Source organism: Saimiri boliviensis, chromosome 19 (genome assembly GCF_048565385.1).
Source record: "Saimiri boliviensis isolate mSaiBol1 chromosome 19, mSaiBol1.pri, whole genome shotgun sequence".
Taxonomy (NCBI): Eukaryota; Metazoa; Chordata; class Mammalia; order Primates; family Cebidae; genus Saimiri; species Saimiri boliviensis.
In genome coordinates, this window is record NC_133467.1 from 38,346,664 (window position 1) to 38,363,779 (window position 17,116).

Genomic DNA, 17,116 nt, shown 5'->3' on the forward strand with positions numbered 1-17,116 from the left:
AACTGGATGGGATGAGGATGAGAGGCTGGGGATCATTGTTTTGTGGGGTTTAGGTGTGGGACTAGGGTACAATGAAGGCCAACAGCATCCTGGATATAGAGTTGAAACTCACACCTCTTATGTGCACTTTAACAATAGACTATAGGGGCTGGCACAAAACTGATCAGACACACACCCATACACAGGTGAAACACATACAGACTCAGCTGCAATCATGCAGTTCCAGAGACATGTGAACCTGACACAATCTCTCATCCTTCAGGCCACAGCTCAGAGGAGCCTAGTGGCCTCAGGGAAAGTCCCAATCCTGAGGGACTCCCCCAGACATTTCCATGGTGCTCCGGTCCACTGATCTTGGGCCTGGGGTGATCCAAACACCACCCCAGCTCCAGCTGTCTTCTACCATTAGAAGCCCCAAGAGAAGCAGAGGTGCTGGCACTCGTCAGTCGGAAGGCAAGGACAGACCCCGGAGGACTTTCCTGGCCTACCCACCGGCGCTGCTCTTGTTGCGGAGAAGGAAGCAGATGCAATTCCAGCACCCCGTCATGGGGCACCGCTGACTCCAGCATGGAGGACACCGGGGGTGCAGGGCCCGGGCCAGTTTCCCCAGCTGTGATCTTGCCCAGAACCTCTCTTGGCTTCATAAACAGCTGTGAACCCTCCCCTGGGGGATAGACAGCAATGATGGGTGGTCATGGGGTTGGAGGGTGGGGGGTGGGATTGCTTCCTCTCAGGGGATGGGTTCATCTGAGTAAACATAAACCCCAACTTGTGCCATTCTTTATAAAATGATTTTTAAAGGCAAGAGGTGTGTGTGTCAGGGGTGTGGGGGGAAATCCTTAAATTAGATCACCTGCATACCTGCTCTCCAGTCTCATTCCTCCAGCAAGACCCAGGTTTCCAGCTCAGCAATCCCTCAGCATGATACAGATCCAACCCACCCTCACCGCACCGCCTCGGTTTCTCCCCAGGTGGAGCAGTTCCCCAGTGAGGAACCCCCACTGTAAGAGCCTCAAACTGAGCTCCACGGGAGATGCTGTAGACTGAGAACTTTCCACAGATGATACCCACAGGGAACATTTAGATTTATAGATTGCACAGAATTGCTCCACATCTGGGAGACCAAAAGACAATCCTCGGGAAGGCGGCTGGCATGAGCTCCCCAGGGGGGATCAGGATGTCAGAGGGATCACCTAGAGGCTGCCGCTCTTGCCATTGCCTGACCCCTCCCTGGCACCAGAGCCTCCCTCTTAGAACCCTCCCCTGCCACTCGCCAGCCTGTAGTGGTGCTTGCTGCAGCCCTCCCTGGTTGCTTTATTTATTTATTTTGCACCAACAGGGTTGCTGCAGACTCATTCTCGCCTGGTTTAAAAAGAGAGGAAAAAAAAAAAAAAGGAGAAATGCTTTCTGGCTCTTTTCTCCACCTCAGTCTTGGCAGCAGCGGCTGCAGCAGCAACAGCAGCAGCAGCGGCAGGCAGCAGGCGGCTGGCGGGCCGCAGGGGGTGAGGCACGCGGGGAAGGGGCAGGGGCCTGAGGCGCAGCTCGAATGGGACAGGGCCCCCAGCGCTGGACAGATGCAGCGCCCAACTTGATGCCACCCTCCAGCTTCTCCGGTAAGTGCCCCCACCCTCTGTCCCAAAGATGCAGCTGCCCTTTTCCATAACACTCTTGGAGACAGGCCAGACTAGTGTGCCCCTCAAGGCAAGAGGGTTTGGGCCCCCACACTGCCAACAATTAATCCTGACCCCATGGGACTTTGAAGGGGAAACTAAAATGTCCTAAGTGCCCCTGGGTGGAAGGACTCCAAGGGGACCTCCCTTCCATCTCCCCAGTACTCCCCCTTTCTCTGGAAGGGTTTTTCTCCATAACCAGTGTGGATCTCCCCAGGAACCCCTCTCCCCACAGTTCCCATCCATCAGTCAGGTGTGCTTTAAAGAGGATACAGGATACCCAGGTCCAAGGTGTCTCTGGACTGCCACATAAACACAAGAAGAAAGCTCTCTATCCTTGAGCGGTGATGCCCCAGACCCCATCCCACTGAAGGAGAGAATACAGTGGTTCTGATATCTCTCTTTCTGCAAAGTGGCCGGAAGCCGGTCCTGCGGCCATGGAGGTTGGCAAGGGAAGTTTGTGATTAAATTAGCCACCGTAGAAATAAAATAGGTTGCTCCAGCTCCCTCAGCCCCTGGCCCAGCAGGCTTTGGGACTCAGGGGAACTCACCGGAGCAGGAAGGAAGAAAGCTGGGTTACATGCTTCACTGCACTTTTGCTGATGGCAGAGCAGAGGATGAGCAGCAACTGCAGCAGTAGTGATGAAGAGCTAGCTGTCAGGTGGACTTCCCAGAACAAGCCCAGGGAGAACAAGGGAGGCTGGGCCACCTCTCCTGGGAGAGCTCTGGGCATGCCACACAGACCTGTTAGGTCAGGATGGGAGAGAGGAGTCTGCCCTGCGGTCTTTGCCCCATGTTACTTTCTCATCCCCAAGCCTCAGACCAGTGTTCTCTATCCCTCTGCTCTTTGGGCCTCTTTCTTTAGTTTTCCTAGCTGTAGGATGGCTGCTAGAATGATCCTTCCAGAGGGTGGAGAGTGGGAAGGAAAGGGGAAGAAATGACCGTCTCTTAAACTGCCTCTCCTAAGTTCCACATGGGAAAAAATAGGGCATGTAAGTAGAAAGCTGACCCCGTACAGCCCAGAGAGCCTGACGCCCATAAGCCCAAAGGTGATCAGGATTGTCGCTCAGGAGAAACTCAGATGCAGTGTCTCCCAGGGAGCATCTGTGGGCTTTTGCTCCTACCTCTGTGGCCATCCCTTGCCAATTCCAGTCCTCCTCCCTTTCCTCGGGGTCCCTGTTGACAATGAACAGGGTGAGTCAGAGGCCCTCACCACCTAGAGGGCCCCTTCTCCTCTGTCACCTCAGCCATTGTAGTCACCATCTGCCTGAGATTTCCCAGACCCTGGTACCCAGAAACCAGCTGTAAGTCGACAGGCTCTGCACATGGCCTGTGCCCAGATATCTGCTGTGCCAGCCAAGGGCTCCCTTCCTCCCCACCCTACAGCGCCCCGTCAGATGCTCTCTCTCCGAAATTAACTATGCTCCCGGGTCCACAGTCTGTCTCGTGGGAATTTCTCAGGCAGCTCAGGCCAAAAGGGGCAAGAGCTCTCCCTCAGATCCACACACGGGACCAGAATCAAAACGCCATTAAGGAGGGATATGAGGGAAGCCCAAGACTGAAGACCAAGCCACAGAACTCAAAACCCGGGCATCCTGTGGGTCCCTCGCACACCCCAACATCATCTGTAGTGGAGAAGCAGTTGCCACCGGGCTCCTGCAGGGGATTCCCAGCTTCCGCGTCAAGTGCCCCCTGCATCCTGCGCCACAGCTAATGTACAGCTTGGCCGTTGTCCACACAGGCATTTTGGGGAGATTGGATTTTGCTAGGCCAGGGCTCAGGCCTTGGGCCAGGCTGGAGGAGGGCTCAGCATGGGGGTGGAGCTGAGGCCTGCATGTTTCCCAGCCTTGGGTGAGCTAGTCAAGGTGAGGACCTCTCCAGTCAGGACAGGGAACTCCGGGCCAAGGACGCAATCTCCCTGAGCCTTAAGCAAAAGCTATGGGTACGTAACATGGGAGAATAAGGGTGGGCAGAGAGGGACAGAGCAGAGCTTGAGGAGAGCAGGTATCAGGGAGAGGAAACCTGAGATACTCCTGGATCTGACAGGCATCAGGAAACCCCATTACAGAAAGACTCAGTTACCTCCCTGCTGTTCCCTGCCCCATCCCCGTAAGTCCTTCCCCACAGAAATCAGGCTTGGCTAGGGTTCCATGAGCCAGTAAGCACTTGGCTGGTTATCTAGGGCTGGAAGAAGGAGGAAAGTAGAGATTCCCCAAAGAGAAACTCCAGGAAGCCCCTGGGAGGTGGCACACAAGAATGCTTCCTGGTTCTGTGCCCTACTTGTTGGCAATGCTGAGAGAGATAGACCCATTTCTCTCCCCTCTAAGAAGGGCCAGGAAGTCCAGGGTCACCGTCATCTGAAGCCACTTTCCAAAAAGAGCCATGTCATCATCTGTTCCAGGACTGAAGAGGGAATGGATGCGGCCACAGCTCCAAAGCCAGCCTGGCCCCCATGGCCCCCGCTCCTTTTCCTCCTCCTCCTGCCTGGAGGGAGCGGTGGCAGCTGCCCTGCTGTGTGCGACTGCACCTCCCAGCCCCAGGCTGTGCTCTGTGGCCACAGGCAACTGGAGGCTGTACCTGGCGGACTCCCACGGGACACTGAGCTCCTGGACCTGAGTGGGAACCGCCTGTGGGGGCTCCAGCGGGGAATGCTCTCCCGCCTGAGCCTGCTCCAGGAACTGGACCTCAGCTACAACCAGCTTTCCACCCTTGAGCCTGGGGCCTTCCATGGCCTGCAGAGCCTACTCACCCTGAGGCTGCAGGGCAATCGGCTCAGAATCATGGGGCCTGGGGTCTTCTCAGGCCTCTCTGCCCTGACCCTGCTGGACCTCCGCCTCAACCAAATCGTCCTCTTCCTAGATGGAGCTTTTGGGGAGCTAGGCAGCCTCCAGCAGCTGGAGGTTGGGGACAACCACCTGGTATTTGTGGCTCCGGGGGCCTTTGCAGGGCTGGCGAAGCTGAGCACCCTCACCCTGGAGCGCTGCAACCTCAGCACAGTGCCCGGCCCAGCCCTCGCCCGTCTCCCGGCACTAGTTGCCCTAAGGCTTCGAGAACTGGACATTGGGAGGCTGCCAGCTGGGGCACTGAGGGGACTGGGGCAGCTCAAGGAGCTGGAGATCCACCACTGGCCGTCTCTGGAGGCTCTGGACCCTGGGAGCTTAGTTGGGCTCAATCTCAGCAGCCTGGCCATCACCCGCTGCAATCTGAGCTCGGTGCCTTTCCAAGCACTGCACCACCTGAGCTTCCTCAGGGTCCTGGATCTGTCTCAGAATCCCATCTCAGCCATCCCAGCCCGCAGGCTCAGTCCCCTCGTGCGGCTCCAGGAGCTACGCCTGTCAGGGGCGTGCCTCACCTCCATTGCCGCCCACGCCTTCCACGGCTTGACGGCCTTCCACCTCCTGGATGTGGCAGATAACGCCCTTCAGACACTAGAGGAAACAGCCTTCCCTTCTCCAGACAAACTGGTCACCCTGAGGCTGTCTGGCAACCCCCTGACCTGTGACTGCCGCCTCCTCTGGCTGCTCCGGCTCCGCCGCCGCCTGGACTTTGGCACGTCCCCCCCTGCCTGTGCTGGCCCGCAGCATGTCCAAGGGAAGAGCCTGAGGGATTTTTCGGACATCCTGCCTCCGGGGCACTTCACCTGCAAACCAGCCCTGATCCGAAAGTCGGGGCCTCGATGGGTCATTGCAGAGGAGGGTGGGCATGCGGTTTTCTCCTGCTCTGGAGATGGAGACCCAGCCCCCACTGTCTCCTGGATGAGGCCTCACGGGGCTTGGCTGGGCAGGGCTGGGAGAGTAAGGGTCCTAGAGGATGGGACACTGGAGATCCGCTCAGTGCAGCTACGGGACAGGGGGCCCTATGTCTGTGTGGTCAGCAATGTCGCTGGGAACGACTCTCTGAGGACCTGGCTGGAAGTCATCCAGGTGGAACCAGCAAACGGCTCGCTCTCCGACCCCAACATCACCGTGCCAGGAATCCCGGGGCCTTTTTTTCTGGATAGCAGAGGTGTGGCCATGGTGCTAGCAGTTGGCTTCCTCCCCTTCCTCACCTCAGTGACCCTCTGCTTTGGCCTGATTGCCCTTTGGAGCAAGGGCAAGGGCCGGGTCAAACATCACGTGACCTTTGACTTTGTGGCACCTCGGCCCTCTGGGGATAAAAACTCGGGGGGTAACCGGCTCACTGCCAAGCTCTTCTGACCCTTCCTTCCCATGTGGGGAACCCACCCAGCCCGCTTCAGATACCAAAGGGATTGACAGAACCAAGACCACTTGGACCAGAACCGGATCCAGAGCATCACCGCCCTCCCGCCTGCGTTCTGCCGGTAATTAGCAATGCCTCCTGCTAGAGATCTGCTTCCTGAGCCTTTCCGGTCTGAGGACAGCATTGTCATTTCTTCACTGAGGGTCCCAGGGAGCTACAGACGCAGACCCCATCGTTACTCCAGCCCTCCCTTCGTCCCCCTTCGCGCACAATACAGGAAACAGAACCAAAGCTCTAGTCTGCTCGTCTAACCACTTGGCTTTCTTCACACACGCTTATATCCTTTAATAACCAACACCAAGCGCCGGCCACAGCTCTCAGATTATTTCAGAGGTGGGGCTGGGAAGTGCCACTTGCTCCTTGGAGTCTCTGTTTGTCAGCCAGGCAGAGTCCCTTTCTTTTCTGCTCCCCACCCCAAACCTGCCCCTAGGTGCAGGAATAAAGAGGCAAGGAGCCCCAGGCTACAGAGAGGAGGCTGGGGACAGACTGTGGGATGGGGAGGACAGGCCACGCACTGCACTGAGTCTGCAGGAGCCTCCACCACCTTCCTCTGTCTCCCAGATCATTAAACCTGCTGCCAAAGGGCCACAACAGTAGCTGCCAAAACTAATGTCATCTCTGGCGTTTTCTTTACTTCCGTCTATTTCCTACCCTCATGTCTGGTCTATCTCCCCCTCCTTCTCTTCCTGCTTCCCATTGATCCTGTGTCCCAGTGGCCTTGCCTCCATCTAACCTGCCTGACAAACAGGGTAAGGAGTGCCCTCCTACCTCCACTCTCCCCCCCCCACCGCACCCCCTCACCATGCCTGGAGGGATCTCAGCACTCCCAGCCCCCCGTTTCAGCCTCAGTGCTTTACCTTTCACTCCCCAACTCTGGAATTGGAAAAGGAGCAATCCTCCACCTTCCCGGGGATCCCCACATAGAAATTCCACCTGGGACACCCAGCTGCTGCCCCTCTTTGCCATTTCTCCATGGGAGCCCCCCATCATTTTTGTGTGACAGATCCTTAGTGCCCTTGCGGGAAAGCCAGAACTCCAAGTTAATGACTGACAAATACAAGAATCCTGCAGTTGTCAAAGGAGAGAGACCCAGGACACTGCAGAGAGGAGGCTTGGAGGAACAGGGAGGAGGGCACAGCAGGCTGTAGTGAGAAGCGGTGGGAAGCGGGAGCAGCAGTAACTGCCTGCCTAGTTAATTTTCACCATCCTTCTGCAGCTTCCTCTGGTTCTGTGCTTCCCGCAGTGCGAAGCTCTCTCCGGGTAGAGGTCAGTGACTTACAGAGACCCCCAGATGGGGAGGTGGAGTGGGAGGTGAAAGTGCTGAGTGCCACTGGCTGTGCTTCAAACAGAGGGCAAAGCAGAGCCCAAAAAGAAGTAGAGATGCTGGAAGCTCAAGGGACAGAGCAACAGCCTCAGCATCACTGGGAGGGAGGAGTCACAGGGAGAGGAGAGGAGTGGGAGGAGGGACTGAGAAGGGAAGAATCACGTGGTCCCAGGGAACCTTTCTCCGCAGCAGCATCTGCCCAGCGTCCTTAGTTTCCTCCTACCCACCCCTACACCAAACCAGATGCAAGCATTGTGAGCTTTCTGGTTGATTCCTGCGCTGTTGTCCTTGCTCTGATGAGACTCCACTCATTAGATTCCCAGCCCAAACTGCCCGATAGGTGAGACACTCAGTGCCACTGAGGAGGTGAAGCTGGACTTCACAGGCAGGCCACTCTTTAGTGGGGCAGAGATAGGAATATGTGGGTAGGACCAGAGGTGAATGTGAGAACCGGGCAGACAGGAGAGTAAGGCTGGAGAAACTGACCTGCTTGAGAAATTAGTTTCCCTGAGCCTGCAACCTCCACACCCACCATGCACACACAACCCAGTTAGCATCCCAGCAACTTCCCCTTCTCCAGTTTATAATGTACCAGAGAGGTTTTTTGGGGCACAGCCCTCCCCCTCTTCACCATAACCTCCCACCAGCAGCTTATTGGTTGGGACTTGAGAGTCAGATGCTGAAGGTTCCCACTCTCGCTGCCCTCTTTGCAATGCGGAAGCAGCGATGCCGTTCAGAGAAATCTCTGGGAAGCCCCTGCCGCAGTGAGGAGCAGATGACTGTCTGGCGCTGGGACATGCTTCTGCCCAAAGTCTGTGGAGTCCCAAAGTCTCCAGAGCAGAGTTATCCAACAGACACAGAATCCAAGTCACCTATGTAATTTCAAGTTTTCTAGTAGCTACTACATTAAAAAATCAAAATGAAACAGATACATTTAATTTCAATACTATTTAACCCAATGTACCCAAACTATTATCATTTCAATATATTATCAATATAAAATCAATCATAAAATATTTAACACTTTTTCATATTAGGTCTGTAAAATCCAATGTATATTTTACACTTACAGTACATCTCAACATCACAACTCAGTTACTAAATTTTCACCAGAAAATCTGTATTTGGATTTCATACAGGTCACTATAGAGAAAGTGTATTCACACATCCAAGTTTTTTTCAAACATAAAACATTTTCCAATAAGGGAATCAAAATCTGTTTTAAATTTTAAGTTAAAATTATATAAATTTAAAATTCCATTCCTCAGCTGTACTACTTACCTTTACAGGCATTCGATAGTCACGTGTGGCCAACGGTACCATACTGGACAGCAAAGCTTCAGACATCACAATCCGGGCACAGACTAAGGTCTCCTTGGCAGTGATGGGTGGAGAGTATCCCTCAAGAAACACATTTAATCTCAGGGAAAAGACTGTGGAGCTACTCCCATCACAGCCCCTTTGTCTCCTATCACAGCTTCTCCAGAATACTTTTGAAGGGTGAAGCCCATTAGTGTAACAAGCTTACTAAGACGAGCACTTCCACAGCTTGTCCAGGCATTAGCAAGCCGGTTCCTCATCTCACCTATCAGAAAGGCTGCCCTCAGCTCAGCTGTGATGGTACAGGATGCTGTATGTGTGCAGATGAGTGTGCAAATGCAACCCAGGATGAGTAGGGGGTGTGAGTACAGAAGTTTTGTGGACCATGTGCAGGGATGTATGGCACCACACCATGGGGACAATCCAATGGAGGCTCTGTCCAGGGTGGAACAGACGTCCAAAGCAAAGAAAATAACATCGATTGAGGGCCTATTCTGTGTCAGTGACTTTTATGTTTTCTTATTTAATCCTTACATCAGCCCTATAAAGTAGGGAGGCATCTTAGCTGATGAAACTGAAGGTCAAATAGAGTAAGTGCTCAAGTGTGCAGAGTTAGTAAATAGCAATTAGCTATTTGAGCTCAGGGCTGACTGAAAACTCCCACTTTCCAGAACGCTGCCATCCTCACTGCCACACCCTCATGGCTCCGTCTCCCAGGGCCTCTCGGTTACAGGACACGACCTGTAAGAGAGGGGAAATCTTCCAACCTATCCACTCTGAACTTCCAGCACGGACTGGGCTGTTACTGGTCCTCACCTTCTTTACTAACTCTAATGCACCTGATACACAAGGTTGGGGTTTTTCTTTGTTTTTACTCTTTCTTCTCAGTCCCTCTCCCAACGTCCTTACAGCCTCTGCCTCAGGGACTGGTAGAAAGGAGCAGAAATTTCAGGGAGCAGATGGCCTGCAGTGAAACGCCTGGCTTCCGGCAAAGGATTCTCTGAAACGGAGGCTTCAGATTTCCTAGTTCCTATCTGGGTTCTAACCTCAACAACCTCCTAGGTTAGAGAGAGGTTGCACACACTGGCAGAACAATCTGTGAGCTATTTCAGAGTGGAGAAGAATTTGACCCTGCCTACCTTCTGCCCATCCCTGCTTGACAGAACCTTTCCAAGGGCATTCCCTCCCGCCCTCCTTCCACTCCTCTCTTCCATCTCAGACACAGTCTCACTTAAGCTGTGAGATAACTCTGGACCCAAAGATACTGTGGCACCATCTCCACGCTCCACATTTCCATCCCTGAGAGTCTTTCTCTATTTCTGACTTCTGTTTCCTGTGCTGTGCTGGATCCCTGATTCGAGAGATGAGAGCCCTGCTGAGCAATGATCTTCAACTTTTTTGAGTCACAGAGCCCTCTGAGAATTCCTGATGCAAGCTATGATCAAAAATATTTGTAAATTATCCAGTCATTCTGAAGCCATCACAGACTCCATCTGATATAGGTTAAGAAATTCTGCTACGAGAAGCCACAGGTTGCAGGGGAGACTGAGGCCTTAGGCCACATTTGCTTTCCAGGGTCCATTAGAGGCAAAGAGATAAGGCTGAGAAGGATTACAGTTCAAAGTGGATGTCAGCACAGCTAAGAGCAGGTATTAGCATGGGCCCGGCAAGGACACACACAAAAATGCCTCCAGCATCCTCTCCTCACCTGTCCCCTTCTCCCACCAGCACCCATCTGAGGGAGAGGCAAGAGACTTTGGGTGGAACTCTTGCTGTAAAAAGTCAGTACGGTGGTGACTCAGGCTGGAGAGCATCTGAAACCAGGGACTCCTGGGTCCTGTTGCTCCAAACTGCTTTGTAAGGGGAATTAAGTACGCAGACAGCTGGGTGGTGGTGATCAGAGAGGCTGAGGAGAATTCTCTCCTAGAGCACCTGCCACAATTCTATCTGGTCTGAAGACTGAAGAGTAGCACCAGCGTAAGTTAGGACACTAAGGCTCATGCTCCCAGTTGCTGGTTTCTGGTGAAGAGGTTTGATTAAGCGGGGAGTGGGGTGGTGACTCCTACGATGGGCAACAAGGGAGATGAGTGCTATTCCCCAAAGACTCAGACAGCTGAACAGCATTTGAATGGGTCATTCGTATGTCGTGCAGGGAGGGAACTCTGTGGGCAGCCAAGGCTCTGGGAAAGCTCCTTGTATTTCAGAGCCCCTCACTGCCGGACCCCTAGCTAAGGTCTACTTTCCTGCTTCAGTTTGCTAAAGGAAACACTTGCTCACTGAACCCTCTAGGCAATCCAGACCTTAAATCTTAACTCATTCCACCTAATGCCTTCCACGGCCTGCTCAGAACACCCTTCAGGGAAAGAGAATAGACTCTTAGGACGGGAGATGAGAATGAAGAAATTATAATTCATCCAATCCCAGCATCTCACAATTCAATCTCTCCATCTTGCTTGGGATCTGAGAGGAGAATGAGATGATAAATCCCAAATGTAGAGTGACTTGAGGGTGAGGGGTGAGCTAACTTGAAGTTATTCCTTCTGCTCCCCAACAAGTTAGAAGTCATTTATTTTTAGATAAGATAAAATCAATCTTATTTTAAAATAAGATTATGGTGCCTCACACCTGTAATCGCAGCACTTTGGGAGGCTGAGGCAGGTGGATCACCTGAGGTCAGGCGTTTGAGATCAGCCTGGGCAACATGGTGAGACCTTGTCTCTACTAAAAATACAAAAATTAGATGGGTGTGGTGGTGTGTGCCTGTAATCCCAGATACTCAGGAGGCTGAGGCAGGAGAATTGCTTGAACCCAGAAGGCAGAGGTTGCAGTGAGCTGAGATCATGCCACTGCACTCCAGCCTGGATGGTAGAGTGAGACTCTGTCAAAAAAAAAAAAAAAAAAAAAAAAAAAGAAGAATTCCAGGAAAAGGATGCCACTTGGTTTTTCACTGCTGAGTGCCTTGGCTCACTCCTGTAATCCCAGCACTTTGGGAGGCTAAGGCAGGTGGATACCTTGAGCCTAGGAGCTGGAGACCAGCCTGGGCAACATGAAACCCCATCTCTACTAAAAATACAAAAATTAGCCAGGCATGGTGGTGCATGTCTGTAGTTCAGCTACTTGGGAGGCTGAGGCAAGAGGATCGCTTGAACCTGGAGGTGGAGGTTGCAGTGAGTAGAGATCATGCCATTGCCTCCAGCCTGGCAACAGAGTAAGACTCTGTCTTAGAAAAGAAATAAAGAAATTCCTCTTGTGGCTTAACTATAAAGTGTAACCCCCTTTTTGGACTTCATTTCCTCTTTTTTGCCCATCCCGCCTTCACTGGAGCTAGAAGATAGACCCATAAAGTAGGTCTGTGTTTTATGGCAAAACTGGACACATTTTACCCTGAATTTGAACTACCATTTTGCCTTTTTAAAAGTAAAAATAGCTATAGCAATCAAGGCACTCAAATACTAGGAATAACTTTAACAAGAAATATGTAAATTCTACATGATGAAAACTAAAATTCTACTGATGGGTACCAATGACTTAAGTGTGTAGGCAGAGTCTATATCATACATTCTACTTTAGATAATCCAGGGATATGTGATTCCAGTCAAAATAACAATAACAGAATAGAAACGTAAATTATAGTTCAATATAGCCCCACAATATTACTACTACACAGTAGTCAGAAGGGACTAAAACTATTCACAATACGGCTGAATCTCACAGAAATAGTTTGAACAAAGGAAGCCAGACACAAAAGAGTACATACTCTGTGATTCTCTTTATATAAAAAGCAAGAACAGGCAAAATTCATTTCTGGTATCAGGAGTTAGAAGGGTGGTTGTCCTTGAGAAGAGCAGTGACTGCACGGGGACACACAGGTGGCTTCTAGGACACTAGTAATGTTCTGTTTCTTGATCTCCTGCTGGTTACACAAATGCATTCCATTTGTGAAAATTCATCAAGATACACACTTGTCATTTGTGCATTTTTCTGCATGTAGATTGTACACTAATTTTTTAAACTGTGGTTAAAAAAACATAATATACATAACTTTTTAAATTTTTTAAATAAATAGATCAATGGAACAAAATGAAAAATCTAGAAATAGACCCAAATACATATGGCAATGTGGTATTATAAAGATAGCATTCAAAACCAAGAGAGGAAATGTGGGTTATTCAATAAGAAGGATTTGAATAATACAAAACAAAGTTGGATCTCTGCCTCACACCTTTACACCAAAATAAATTCCAAGTGAATCAAATATTTACATATCCAAAAAGACACCATCGAAGTAATTTTTTTTTTTTTTTTTTTTTTTTGAGACGGAGTTTCGCTCTTGTTACCCAGGCTGGAGTGCAATGGCGCGATCTCGGCTCACCGCAACCTCCGCCTCCTGGGTTCAGGCAATTCTCCTGCCTCAGCCTCCTGAGTAGCTGGGATTACAGGCACACGCCACCATGCCCAGCTAATTTTTGTATTTTTAGTAGAGACAGGTTTTCACTATGTTGACCAGGACGGTCTCGATCTCTTGACCTCGTGATCCACCCGCCTCAGCCTCCCAAAGTGCTGGGATTACAGCGCCCGGCTCCGAAGTAACTTTTAAAAACATAGGAGCTTTGAGAATAATCTTAAGTATCTGGAGACTTTTCTAAAAATTATATGAAACACAGAAGTTGGCCAGGTGCAGTGGCTCATGCCTATAATCCCAGCACTTTGGGAGGCCAAGGTGGGTGGATCCCTTGAGGCCAAGAGTTTGAGACCAGTCTGACCAACATGGCAAAACTCTGAGTCTACTAAATATACAAAATTACCCAGGTGTGGTAGTGCAGGCCTGTAATCCCAGCTACTCAGGCTGAGGCACAAGAATCTCTTGAAACTGGGAGGCAGAGGTTACAGTGAGCTGAGATCATGCCACTGCACTCCAGCCTAAGTGACAGAATGAGACTCTGTCTCAAAAAAAGAAAGAAACTCAGAAATTGTCAAAGAAAATACTGATCAATTACATAAAAATTTTTAAAATTTTCAAATAACCATAAATAGCTCAGGCCTGAAATCCTAGCACTTTGGGAGGCTGAAGTGGGCAATTACCTGAGGCCAGGAGTTTGAAACCAGCCTGGCCAATAAGGTGAAACCCAGTCTCTATTAAAAATACAAAAATTAGCCAAGCATGGTGGTCTGTGCCTGTAATCCCAGCTACTTGGGAGGCTAAGTCATGAGAATCGCTTGAACCCCAAAGGTGGAGGTTGCAATGAGCCCAGATAGTACCACTGCACTCCAGCCTGGTAACAGAGACTGTCTCAAAAAAAAAAAAAAAAAAAAAAAAAACAACACTGTAAACAATATACATAGAACAAACTGGGAAAACGGAATTTTTTTTTTTTTTTTTTTTTGAGATGGTCTCATTCTGTCACCCAGGCTGGAGTGCAGTGGCACAATCTTGGCTCACTGCAACCTCTGCCTCTCAGGTTCAACCGATTCTCCTGCCTCAGACTCCCAAGTAGCTGGGATTACAGGCGCTTGCCATGACAGCAGGCTATTTTTTGTATTTTTAGTAGAGACAAGGTTTCACCACATTGGCCAGGCTGGTCTCAAACTCCTGACCTCAGGTGTTCATCCTGCCTCAGCCTCCCTAAGTGCTGGGATTACAGGCATGAGCCACTGTACCTGGCCGGGAAAATACTTTTAACTTACATACAAACAGCACGTATTAAAAAATGACCCTATAGGGCCGGGCGCGGTGGCTCAAGCCTGTAATCCCAGCACTTTGGGAGGCCGAGGCGGGTGGATCACGAGGTCGAGAGATCGAGACCATCCTGGTCAACATGGTGAAACCCCGTCTCTACTAAAAATACAAAAAATTAGCTGGGCATGGTGGCGCATGCCTGTAGTCCCAGCTACTCAGGAGGCTGAGGCAGGAGAATTGCCTGAGCCCAGGAGGCGGAGGTTGCTGTGAGCCGAGATCGTGCCATTGCACTCCAGCCTGGGTAACGAGAGCGAAACTCCGTCTCAAAAAAAAAAAAAAAAAAAAAAAAAAAAAAAAAAAATGACCCTACAGGCTGGACACAGTGGTTCATGTCTGTAATCCCAGCACTTTGAGAAGCCGAGGCGGGCAGATCACGAGGTCAGGAGATGGAGACCACCCTGGCTAACACGGTAAAACCCCGTCACTACTAAAAATACAAAAATTAGCCAGGCATGGTGGCGGGCACCCATAGTCCCAGCTACTCAGGAGGCTGAAGCAGGAGAATCACTTGAACCCGGGAGGCAGAGGTTGAAGTGAGCCAAGATTGTGCCACTACACTCCAGCCTGGGTAACAGAGCAAGACTCTGCCTCAAAAGAAAAGAAAAGAAAAGAAATGAGACTATAATCAATAAAAATATGAACAGTATATATAAACAGAGAATTTACCCAAAAAATACAATTGCCGGCCGGGCGCGGTGGCTCAAGCCTGTAATCCCAGCACTTTGGGAGGCCGAGGTGGGTGGATCACAAGGTCAAGAGATCGAGACCAACCTGGTCAACATGGTGAAACCCCGTCTCTACTAAAAATACAAAAAATTAGCTGGGCATGGTGGTGTGTGCCTGTAATCCCAACTACTCAGGAGGCTGAGGCAGGAGAATTGCCTGAACCCAGGAGGCGGAGGTTGCGGTGAGCCGAGACCGTGCCATTGCACTCCAGCCTGGGTAACAAGAGCGAAACTCCGTCTCAAAAAAAAAAAAAAAAAAATACAATTGCCATTTAAATATATTAAAAGATGCTCTATAAGAGCCATGAAATTTTATCTTGCAACGAGATACCATTTACACTATCAGACTGTCAAAAATCAAGAAATTTAACAGCACTAGTGTGCTATCAAACAGGTTCTTTTCATACATTGCTGATGGGAGACAAAACTGGTAAAACTTCCGGGGAAGGCAATTTGGTAATACTAACCAAAATCATTTTCAAAAATTGCTGGTGGCATGAAAATTATAAAAATCTTTGTGGGAGGAAGGGAATTTGCAAAATTTTATCTATCCAAATGAAAAAACAATGCACACACTTTTTAAACTTGACACTTGCATCCCTAAGCATTTATCATACAGATATGCAAGAGGGAAATGCAGTATGCTTGCATATCAATAAAATGTTAAAGGACCGGTTAACTATATCTTCATATACATCCCTCAGGCATACTATGAAACTATCACTATGAGGCAGATACTTACATGCTGCTATGGAAGGATTTCCAGACTATATCAAAGAAAATTGCAAAATAGTAGGTATGTCATTAACTGGGTTGAAATATATACTTTATATATTACATATACACACGTTAACTATGGAATATCTTGTGAAATTTTTCACAAAAAACTGGTAACCCTGGTTGCCTTGAAGGAAAGAGGAAAGACATGAATTCACTCTAATAACCTTATTTCTTCTGAATTTTGTAGAATGTAAACCTATTACTTATTTAAAACGCATACACATTTTTATATTAATAGGAAACAAAAACTGAGGCCCAAAGGCATGTCCCTAATTGACAAAAGATACAATCCTGCGTTCTTTCAGCAAACGTTTATTGCTCATCTCGTGCCAGGTATTGTGATGGAAACTAGTGCAGAAGATCCCCCAAAGACCAGGAGCGCCCGACCCCTGTCCCCAGGGTGAGCCCCTAGCCCGGGGCGGGGACAGGGTGGACAGAGCAGGGCGCAGGGCTGGGCTCGCGAGGCTCTCCGCCCCGCGGAGGCGGTAGCAGGACCCAACCGATCTCAACGGTCCAGGGACCAGGACAGCGTCTGGAATTCAATCTTCCAGAGCAAACTGCCGCCTGTAGAGACCGGCTCCCTTCCTCGCCCCCACAGAAACGCCCCCCGGCTTGGCTTTTCACGCTGTCGCCTGGATCCGTTTTCCCGAATCCCCAGGGAAGGACGGGCCCCTGGCGCCCCCACGGCCCGCAGCCCCCTCACCACGGCGGTCGGAGCTCGGGTGTCTCCTGCCGCTGTTTCGGGCCACACGGTGTGTCCGTGCCTCCTCCGCAGAGGAATACAAGAGTGGGTCCTCGCTCTCTGCGGCGCACCGCCTGTCCCTTGACCTCCTCGCCATCTACAAAGCGTATTTCATGTTTTCCAAAACAGAAAACGTTTTCCGTGTCTCTTGAGTCCCGGTCGCCACATGCGGGGCAGGACCGAGCTACGCAAAAGATCTCAAGAGAAACAACTGACGGAGCATCGCCCATGATGAGGCTGCTCTCCCGATGGTCACTGAGTTATGTTGTGGCACTGTCGTTGTACAAAGACACCAATTTTGTGAGAACGGTGACACGCGTGATTCAACGCTCTCACGCCTCGGTCCCAGCCGCTTTTTCCCGGTGGGTTAGAAGGTAGAAAACTCCTCGGTAATTGGCCTAGAGGTGGTCCGCCAGGACGCCGGGAAGCTTCTAATTGGCTGTTTAATTCTCAGCAGGTGAGGCCTCAATGAACAACATCTGCTTTTCCTGGATCTTATTGGCTGACAGGGCGGGCCGGCTTTGGATTCCATCCGAGTAATTGGGCAGTGCCCAGCAG

General features: G+C 50.5%; 1 protein-coding gene and 1 long non-coding RNA gene across 2 annotated transcripts; one reads left to right on the forward strand and one right to left on the reverse strand.

The window, feature by feature from the left end:
• The first annotated feature begins 7 nt into the window (after window positions 1–7).
• Window positions 8–6,548, forward strand: LINGO4 (leucine rich repeat and Ig domain containing 4). The gene is made up of 2 exons (XM_003941920.4): window positions 8–1,613; window positions 4,072–6,548. The coding sequence occupies exon 2, from the start codon at window positions 4,085–4,087 to the stop codon at window positions 5,864–5,866; it is 1,782 nt and encodes a 593-aa protein (XP_003941969.1). The 5' UTR covers window positions 8–1,613; window positions 4,072–4,084; the 3' UTR covers window positions 5,867–6,548.
• Window positions 6,549–16,112: 9,564 nt separating this feature from the next.
• LOC120360198 (uncharacterized) lies at window positions 16,113–17,008 on the reverse strand. Its single transcript, XR_005576776.1, has 2 exons — window positions 16,520–17,008; window positions 16,113–16,348 (listed from the first exon to the last, which is right to left on the reverse strand). It is a non-coding gene; the product is annotated as an uncharacterized LOC120360198 (long non-coding RNA).
• Window positions 17,009–17,116: the final 108 nt, after the last annotated feature.